The sequence below is a fragment of the Myotis lucifugus genome, unplaced genomic scaffold (genome assembly GCF_000147115.1).
Source record: "Myotis lucifugus unplaced genomic scaffold, Myoluc2.0 scaffold_5795, whole genome shotgun sequence".
In the NCBI taxonomy this organism is placed as follows: domain Eukaryota; kingdom Metazoa; phylum Chordata; class Mammalia; order Chiroptera; family Vespertilionidae; genus Myotis; species Myotis lucifugus.
This window is the reverse complement of record NW_005876843.1, coordinates 1-9,381: the sequence shown is the minus strand read 5'-3', so window position 1 is coordinate 9,381 and position 9,381 is coordinate 1. Positions and strand designations below refer to the sequence as shown.

Genomic DNA, 9,381 nt, shown 5'->3' with positions numbered 1-9,381 from the left:
GACCAAAGAGACAGAAGCCCTAGATGTTCTGTGTCTTGGGAGCTGGAGGCTGGGCAGCGTCGGGGGCCTCCTCTCCAGCCGTCAGCCCCGTGCAGGGCAGACGCCCCTCGCTGGCCCCGGGGGCCATCAGCTTCTCCTCGGTCCATCAGCACAGCCCGCCCATCACGGCCACGGTGGCCCCGTTCCAGTACAGGTGAGCTGGGCAGCGGGCCCCGGGCAGGGCAAGCGGAGGGCCCTGGATCCCGGCCGGCGTGGGCCCGTGGCTGAGCGTCGACCTATGAACCATGAGGTCTCAGTTCCATTCCCGGTCAGGACACGTACATGTCCAGGTTGCGGGCTCCATCCCCAGTGTGGGGCGTGCAGGCGGCAGCCGATCCGTGATTCTCGTTATTGATGTTTCTCTCTCTCTCCCTCTCCCTTCTTCTCTGAAATATATATTTTTAAAAAAAAGGGGGGGGGGCCCTTGATGGTGAGTGGCTGGTGGGGCCCAGAGGACCCAGAACACGCAGGAGTGGGCAGGGCAGGCCTACGGAGTTGGGGGTCGAGAGCTGTCCAGGGGTTGGGAGCGTAAAAGGAAAATCTATTCGAGCTCAGGTCGGGTCTTTCTCAGCTCGGGGGCTGCAGAGCGACCGCGGCACGGGAGGCGGGAGCTCCTGGCGGCCACGCCTCCCTCTGGGAGGCGGTGAGACCCTGTGTCGGGGCCTTCGGAAGCCCTTACGGTTGGTGGGGTTGGCGGGCGGGTAGATGGGTAGGGAGGTCAGTCTTGCCCAGCTCACCTGGGGCTCCATCACTGTTGTGGGTACTGGCCTTCGGGTCATGGTGAGGGGAGTCCTGACAGGGCTCCTCCTCCTCTTGGACCCACAGTGCCTGCATCTGTCTGTCTGTCTGTCTCTCTGTCTCTCTCTCTCTCTCTCTCCCTCCACTTACCATATTGCCGCATGCATGGCTGTGTCTGCGCCCGGCATGCCAGGGATCCCACGTAATGCTTCTCCCGTGGTCCCATAGGGGCGGCTGCCGTGGCAGGTGGCGGTGGCCAGGCCACTGTGCATAGCAACAGGGTCACTAGCCGGCCCCCCCCCCCCCAGGGTTCCTCAGACGCAGCCGGCTGACAGAGTAGCCAAGCAGGCACCCCAGTCAACGGTGCTTTTCCAATGCAAACATCGCTCCGGGCTCAGATGACCGCATTAAGTCAACGCAACTGTGTTTATTTATCTTTTTTATTTTGGGGGGAGGGCCCGGGACATGACTCATGGAACCCAGTGTTGCTGGACATGTCACCCTGCGTGACGAGACCGTAGTGACTATGGCACAGGCTAGAACACGCAAACAAAGTCCCTTCCAGACAGGCCTGCCTTCCTGGGGGGTGGCCCTATGCTCCCGGGAGGAGGAACGCTCGCGTTTCGGGGGTAGAAAAGCTTTTCCGTCGTTCCCCGGACACCGCGGGCCTCTGAGGCGGCACCAGTGTCGGGGGTGGGGGTGGGATTCAAGGGAAACGTTACCCTTCACACAAGAAGCCGACAGGGTGCGTGGGTCCCGGGAAGGTCTAAGGGGGTCTCGAAGCATCATCCCTGGTGCCTGGGGTCCCTCTGCTCCACACCCACACCCAGGCCTCGTTTAGAATGTGCGGTGTATTTTTTAAATAAATCTTTATTGATTTTTTGAGAGAGGAAGGGAGAGGGAGAGAGAGATAGAAACATCCGTGACGAGAGAGAAACATCGACCGGCTGCCTCCTGCCCGTCCCCTGCTGGGGATCGAGCCTGCAACCCGGGCCTGTGCCCTGATGGGGAATCCAACCGCCACCTCCTGGTTCATGGGTCGATGCTCAGCCACGGAGCCACGCCCGCCGGGATGGACACCACACTTTATTTTTTATTTTATTTTATTTTTTAAACATATTTGTATTGATTTCAGAGAGAGGAAGGAAGAGGGAGAGAGAGAAACATCCATGATGAGAATCATTGATCGGCTGCCTCCTGCACGCCCCCTACAGGGGATCGAGCCCGCAACCCGGGCATGTGCCCTTGATTAGATAGAATCGAACCGTGACCCTTCCTTCCGTCCGCAGGCCGATGCTCTGTCCACACCAGTTAGGGTCGCAGCCGTATTTAGAATCTGTCGTTTTCCAAAGGGTTGGACCTTCCTCCTCCGAACATTTCAGGGGAACCGAAATGGGGCCACCCCGCGGACCCTGCGTGTTTGCGTTTCAGACAGAAGTGGGGGAGTGAGTGGGCATCGCTCCACCCACCCAGGACCCTGCCCCTTGCAGGCCCTGGCTTCTGGGTGCAGGTCGTGTCATTGGTCGGGCAAGGGAGGCGTGGGACCAGGGACGCCGCCAGGCACGGCGGGCGGGCAGGAGCCCAGCACACCCTGCGGGGCCTGGAGCTGGTGCTGTGGGCAGCTCTGCCAAGGCCGGGCCGGGCTGTCCTGCCCGCTTCCTGGCCAAGGACGCGCCATCTGCTGCCTGGGAGCCGCAGATCTCTGCTTTCGTGGAAATCTGCTCCTCACGCCGGCATCTCGGCTCCTGCAAAGCTCCCAGGCCTGACCTGCTTCCCCGGGGAGTGAGCCGGCCGGCCCCGCTCCCCCCGCTCTGTCCTCACAGCCGGCCCCGGTCACGGTCAGTGACGGACGGCCCTTCCCCGGGGAGCTCATCGCCTGCCCCTCCTCTGACCCAGCCACCCTGACCCTCTGGATACTCCACCCCTGGGACCCAGGGAGGCCTCCGTGTCCCTCCGTCTGGATCCTCCGGTCCCTGCGAGTGGCCCCGTGGGATCTTCAGCCACCGTCCCTTTGCCCCTCGCAGCGGCCCCCCCGCCCGCGGCCTTCGACCTTCGCTTGACCTTCGCTCCCTCTGGGCCGTGGTGTCAGGAGTGTAGGGTGGTTGGTTTTCTCCCGTCCGGTTCAAGCCTCGGCCAGCGTCCAGCACGGGCCGGACTGTCCACACAGCGGGAAAGTGGGGGAGACCCGGGGTCCGGCCGTGGGTGGGAGGTGCGGAGCCCCTGGAGGCTCAGAGGTGCCCCGCCTTCCTCAGCAGCCCCTCCCCCACCCTGACATTATCATTTGGCAACAGTAACCATGGCAACAGAGGACCCCTGCTCCTAACCATGGTTGGGGCCCACCTGCTGTGGGTCAGGCTTTGCCTTCTCGGTCCATCAGGGTGGGGGACCTGTTTCCTGCCAGCGGCCGTGTGGGTATTTATAACATCGTCCTTGGGCCAAACAACATGCTCAACTTCAACGTTAGCCTGCTGCCCGGCCGGCGTGGCTCAGTGGTTGAGCGTCGGCCTAGGAACCAGGAGGTCAGGGTTCGATTCCCGGTCAGGGCATATGCCCGGGTGGCAGGCTCGATCCCCAGTAGGGGGTACGCAGGAGGCAGCTGATGCATGATTCTCTCTCATCATTGATGTTTCTCTCTCTTTCTCCCTCTTCCTTCCTCTATGAAACCAATAAAAAAAAAACATATTTTTTAAAAAGAAGAAAAAGAAAAACTGGAGAGAGAGAGCCATCTCCTAGCACTGGAGACCGCAGGGTCCCCTGGCCCCGCCCTCCCTGGGACCAGCTCAGTTTCCCCGCCTGCCTGCCCGCCCGGCCCCTGCCCTCCCCCCGCTGCCCAGCCGCCAAAGGGCCCATTTAGCTGGAGACAGCGGAGAGCAGCGGGCGGGCGCTCCCGGAGCCCAGGGTAATTGCCTGTAATGAAGGCTCCTCCGTCTTTGTTCCTGCGAGTGGCCTGTGTGTGCCCTTGGGAGCTGGTGCCCAGAGACCCCACCCTGCCCGCTGCCCCCACCGGCCGAGCACCGCACAGCCTCCTGGGAGTCGAGTGGCCCATGCTGAGCCGACCCCTGCTGCTTCCCTCCCTCCCTGCCTGGACCGGGGCCAGCCCGGGGTGGGGGGGTCTGGGTGTCCCCTCGCTCCGTGAGGGGTCTGACCTTGGCCTAAGGAGCCTGTCCCTGTGATGCACGGGCCGTAGCACACGCAGAGCCCAGGGCAGCGACCGTGGCCTGAGGTCCCCAAGCCCCGTGGGTGATGTAGGAATCGGGCGACTGGCCTCAGGCATCTGTGTGAGACCCCAAAACAGTCCTGTTCTAACGGGCAGGCACTGCCTGCTCCCCGGCATCCCAGGCCCAGCTCTGGCCCGTGGCTCAGTAGACGTCTCGAATGAATGAATGAATGAATGAATGAATGAGTGTACCTATGGTCAAGCCCTCCTACTCCTCGGTACAACTTTGCCAAGACACCTGCAGCCTCCGGGCGGCCCAGGCACAGGGTTGCAGGTACTAAGCTCTAAGGGGTCCCCCAGCCCCGTGGAGAGGCATCGAGGCCACAAGTGACCACTGTTCTCTGTCCGGCAGGTTGCAGACCGAGCCTGAACCCGGGCCCCCTCCCCAGGGCAGCTGGGCCGCGGACGGCTACTCCACGCCCCCCGGCGGGACGGAGGACCGCGTCTCCTGCGTGGGTGAGTGCTGCGGGGGAGGGACCTCCTCCCGGGGTGGGGGGTCCCATCTCTTCACCGGGGGGCGGCCGCCGTGCATTGCGTTTAAGCTTTGGGGCTCAGCCCAGAGCTAAGCCTTCCCATCTGGGCGGCGAGCACTTCAAGGTCAGGGGAGGAGAGTGGCCGGTGGGCAGGGGACACAGCCTGACCTCACTGTCCTCTGATGGGCAGGTCTTCAGGGGCCCCGGGCGGCGTGGGATCGGGGTCCCCCTGAGCCGTCTTCGGGCCTGGAGGCGGCGGTGACTCGGGGAGGAGAGGGCGGGCGATGGGGTGGGGCCCGGGCGTAGAAACAGGAAGCCACCGCCTCCCGCCGGGAGCAGGCACGCGGGGAGCCGGGCACGGCGGGGGGACACGCCACCCTCTCTGGCACCCGACACCCTCGGCATGAGCATGTGGTCACGGGGAAACTATGTCTCTATTTTTACCTCGGCCGCGTTGTCGCTGTAACCGCTTCCTGATGTGCGCCACGTGGCGGGAGCCACTGGTCGCCACCGAACCGATGGGGGGGGGGGGCGAGATTGTCATCCGACCAACGGGGGGCTCTGGGCACCCCCCAGGCTTGTCTGCTGGGAAACCCCTCGCCAGCCTGACCTGGAAGTGAGTGTGGGGCCCCGTGGGGCGGAATGCCGGGATCCTGGGGGGACTTCACGCAGGGCCTGGCTGACTCTGTTCTTTCGTTCGTTCGTTCGTTCGTTCGGTCATTCGGTCAGCAGACCATCAGGGAGGGTTGGCCTTATCCAGCGCTGAGCTCACCGCTGGGGTAAAAGATGAATCAGCCCCGGCCGGCGTGGCTCAGTGGTTGAGCGTCGACTGATGAACCAGGAGGTCAGGGTCCGATTCCCGGTCAAGGGCACAGGCCCGGGGTGTGGGCTCGATCCCCTGTAGGGGGCGTGCAGGGGGCAGCCGGTCCATGATTCTCATCATCGATGTTTCTCTCTCCCTCCCCCTCTCCCTTCCTCTAAAAGTAAAACTAAATTTTAAAAAAAGGGGAGGGATGGATGAATCAGACTGTGACCTGCATTCAGGGAGGTCACCGTGTCGGGGTTCATCCAGCGACCTCACCCTGGGGAGTCTGTTGGCTCCCAGAGGGCCTCCCAGTGGCCGCCCGTGTTGGAGCTGAGCAGGCAGCCCGGGGGGCCTGGGCTTGTCCCCCGACATCGCAGGAGAGCCGGGCTCCTTGGAGAGCCGGGTCCGCATTGTAGATGGTAACCTGTCACCGTCTCCCAGCCACGGATCACGTGGTCTCCTGTCCGCGTGCGGACACGACGGGGGCCGTCTGCTCTCTTCTGTCGCTCAGACCCCCTCCCTCCTGGTCTGGGAACTCTCGGGGGGCCCGGTTCCCTAGCTTGGCGCTGGTGTTTGGTGTGTGGGGAGACAGAGCCCCAAGGACGGAGGGGGGGCAAGGCCGGGTTGGGGACCTGGTCCGTCTCCTCCGCAGCTGAGTCCCGACTAAGGTCCCTGCAGCATCCAGGCATCTGGGGGGACCGCGTCCTTGAGGGGCCTTCCTCGGCCCGGCTCTGCTTTGCTACTTGTTGGCCTGGACGTAGCACCCTAATGAGGCAGGAACGCAGATGGGCAGGGAGAGGGTTTCCCAGGATGCCCGGCCACCAGCAGGCTGTTGGCACTGGCCTGTGGATGCCCAGGGGCCATCCCCACCCGGCTGCTCCCTCCGCCTCTGCCCCCGGTAAGCGCACCTGTGAGTCCACCTGGTGTGCGGCCCCCACCTGCCCATCCCCCTGGGGGCGCAGGCCGTGCAAAGCAGTGCCCGCCCGTCCGTCCGTCCGTCTGTCGGGTCTCCGCTTGGGAAGCCGGGGAGCCGGGCTGGCGTGCCTGTGCCCACATGTGCGAGGCCACGTGCGGGGGGCGGGGGGAGCCCGCCCGAGTTGACACGGATCCTTAATTACTTCCACTCGGTGGCATGTCGGAGGGAGCGCGAGTGACACGTATGAGGGCCTGGCCTCATCGGAACACGCGAGGCCGAGGTGCCCGCCCCCGCCAGCCGCTCCGGAGGCCGCTGCGTGCAGAGCAGGGCCCGGCGGGGCCTCCGGGTTTGCTCCCCTCCTCCCTCCTCGTCCCGCGGGGAGCCGACTCCATGTTTAAGCCACAGTCACGTGTTTCGTGTCTCGTGGGTTTGGGAGCAGGGATAGAGACAGGGGCACAGTCCGGGGACCCCCTTCCCGCCCCAGGCCCTGGGCTCCAGGGGGCAGAGGGGGCAGCTCCCCGGGCGGTGACACGGGGCTGCGGGAGAGGGAGGTTCGCACCTGGTACCCAGACGCCCGCCCAGCGCACCGGGGAACGCTCCTGACATCCGCCCCCGTTTTCAGACGCCGAGTAATTGCCAGCGATTATTCTATTAACGCCCGCGGGTGGCGGATCCGTGGTGCACCTCTGTGAGTTCAACGCCTCGTTTGAAAACCTAACGGAAACCCGTAGAGCACGGAGGTGGCGAGCGAGACAGGGAGTGCAGCCCGGCGCCCGGCTGTGTCACGGGGGTGGTTAAAGGGCCAGGTGTCTGTTCCCGGCTGGTTCTGGTTCCGGTTCTGGTTCGGGTCCAGGGTCCTGGTCCAGGTCCGGGTCCAGGTGCCTCCTTGCGGTTGTCTTTACGTTTCTGGCCCCAAAGAGCTCGCCCAGAGGGACTGGGCAACGTATGTCCCCCCAACAAGACTTCCATCGGACGGTCGGCCAGAGGGACCTTCTGGATCCAGTCCGCACGCGGGGGAAGCCCTGCTCTGCGGCCACGATGGCATCGAGGGGCCGGCCAGACAGCGGCCTTCAGTGGGCTGAGCCTCGTGGTCCCATCAGACAGGTGGACAGCAGATCTCTTCCGAGCCCACACACCCGAGCTCGAGGCCCACAAGTGCCCAACCCGGAGCTCAGGGGGCACCTCCTGGGACAGAGCCCGGGCCCCGCAGGATCCTCAGAAACGCCTCAGTAACCGACGCCGCCCGCCCTGGCAGAGCGAAGGTGGTGACGAGGCCGGGAGGAAGCCAGCGGGTCAATCTGGGAGGGCTTCCTGGAGGAGGCCCCCAGAGGTGTGAGCCTGCTGGTGCCGCCATGTGGGACCCCTGTGTCCACTGCCCCTTTCCTTCTCCAGGTGGCAGACAGGGGCTCGGGTTCCAGCTGGGGCAGCCACGTGACCCCGGCCGCCCGAGGACACCTGGCCCACTCTTGCCCCTGTCTCCCAGGGGTGTGGGAAAACGCTCCCCGTGCCTCTGAGCAGAGCAGAACACAGCTGCGGGGGAGGGAAGGGTCTCCGCTGTGACCTGCGCCAACGTCATTCCCCTGAAAGGCCTGGGGCTTCCCTCTATGGGGAAGAAGAGAGGTCGCCGCTGGCCGCCCTCTGGCCCCGGCAGCGGAGGAGGGAGAGGAAGCGTCGCTGGGACCCCGTCCCAGAGCCCGGCGTCCCTTCCAGCTCACCAGCTGCACCGTCTCTCCCGCGGGTCCCGAGAGGTCACGGCTGTTTACGTTCCCCCACACATCTGCTCTGAGGCTCGCATTCGATCATTTCGTCCGTCGTCATTCACCACAGACTCCGGAGAGCCCACTGTGTGCAGAGAGCTGTGACGGGTTTTTCGTCATTCACCACAGACTCCTGAGGGCCCACTATGTGCAGAGAGCTCTGGTGGGTTTTGAGAAACAGCCCATCCACCATCAGAAGACCAACCAAAGATGGAAACACAATGGAGGGAATAAAGGCTTTGGCCACGGATGTTGGGAAGTTACCCAAGTGGCTGTGAAGCCCGAAAAGTCGCCGCCTGTGCCGCCGTCACCACCAGAACCAAGGAGTAGAGGCCAGGATTGAATCCTCCTTTTTATTTTTTAATTTTTAAAAATTGATATCAGAGCGAGGGAGAGAGAGATAGAAACATCCATGATGAGAGAGAATCATGGATCGGCTGCCTCCTGCACGCCCCTTACTGGGGATTGAGCCCACAACCTGGGCACGTGCCCTTGACCGGGAATCGAACCCAGGACCCTGCGGTCTGCAGGCTGACGCTCTATCCACTGAGCCACACCAGCCAGGGCTGCAGGTTGTCAAGCAGCCTCTTCCCCTTTGGAAACTGGCAGGACCAGGTCCCCTTCCCTACGCCACCGACATCACAGCGCCCCCTCCCTGCCCTCATCACGGCGCCCCTCGATCGATTGGCTGCATCTCTGAAGTGGACCCTTCCCAACCGTCTGTCCTGCCAGTGGGCGGGGCTCGGGGCTGGGGCTGGGGCTGGGGTGACAGGGAGGACCCTCTCTTTTTAGGAATCACTCGAGAGGAAGCATTCTGCACGCACTGGCACTGGCTTCATCCACCGGCGCTGGGAATGGCTGTTGCCACGGCAGCAGGGCCTCCCCCTGCAGCAAGGGATGGTGGGAAACTCAGGGGATGTGCAAGGAATGGAGAAGGAGCCGCGGAGGGAGAGGTGGCCGGAGGGAGCGTCTGAACGTTCCAGGGTCCGAGGTCCTGTGTCGAGGGACTGACTCCCACACGGCAGGACCCTTTAGAGGGACTGGGGGAAGGTGACCCGCGGACAGGGGGGGGTCGGACCGGCGCTCACGGGGATCCCCCGCGGACAGGGGGGGTCAGACCGGCGCTCACGGGGATCCCCACTGAGAGAGCTCCTGAGATGAGCATGGCAGGGGGTCGTGCAGAGGGAACGTGGGGTGCAGAGGGCGTGGCAGGGGCTAGCGCCTCACTTCCTGAAGAGGCGGGACTTCACGACCTACTCGTTGAAGGGAAAGAGAGGGCTTGGGATTGGGGGCATGGGACATCCAGGGAGAGGAGGCGCCGAGGAATGACCAGAGGGGGTGGGGCAGTCAGGTGACCCGGAGAAGAGGAGGGTCAGGTCCCCAGAGGGGACAAAGAGAGGGAAGCTGAGGCCTGGAGAGCAGCCCCCCCGAATCCA

The 9,381-nt window shown here is 64.0% G+C and overlaps 1 protein-coding gene across 1 annotated transcript; it reads left to right on the top strand.

Moving 5' to 3' along the window:
* Window positions 1–6: 6 nt before the first annotated feature.
* LOC111824751 (uncharacterized protein ENSP00000471857-like) lies at window positions 7–4,450 on the top strand (the record flags this gene model as incomplete). The annotated part of the gene is made up of 2 exons (XM_023749323.1): window positions 7–193; window positions 4,347–4,450. Coding segments are annotated over exons 1-2 (274 nt in total), but the record flags the coding sequence as incomplete, so codon positions are not given.
* Between the last annotated feature and the right edge of the window lie 4,931 nt (window positions 4,451–9,381).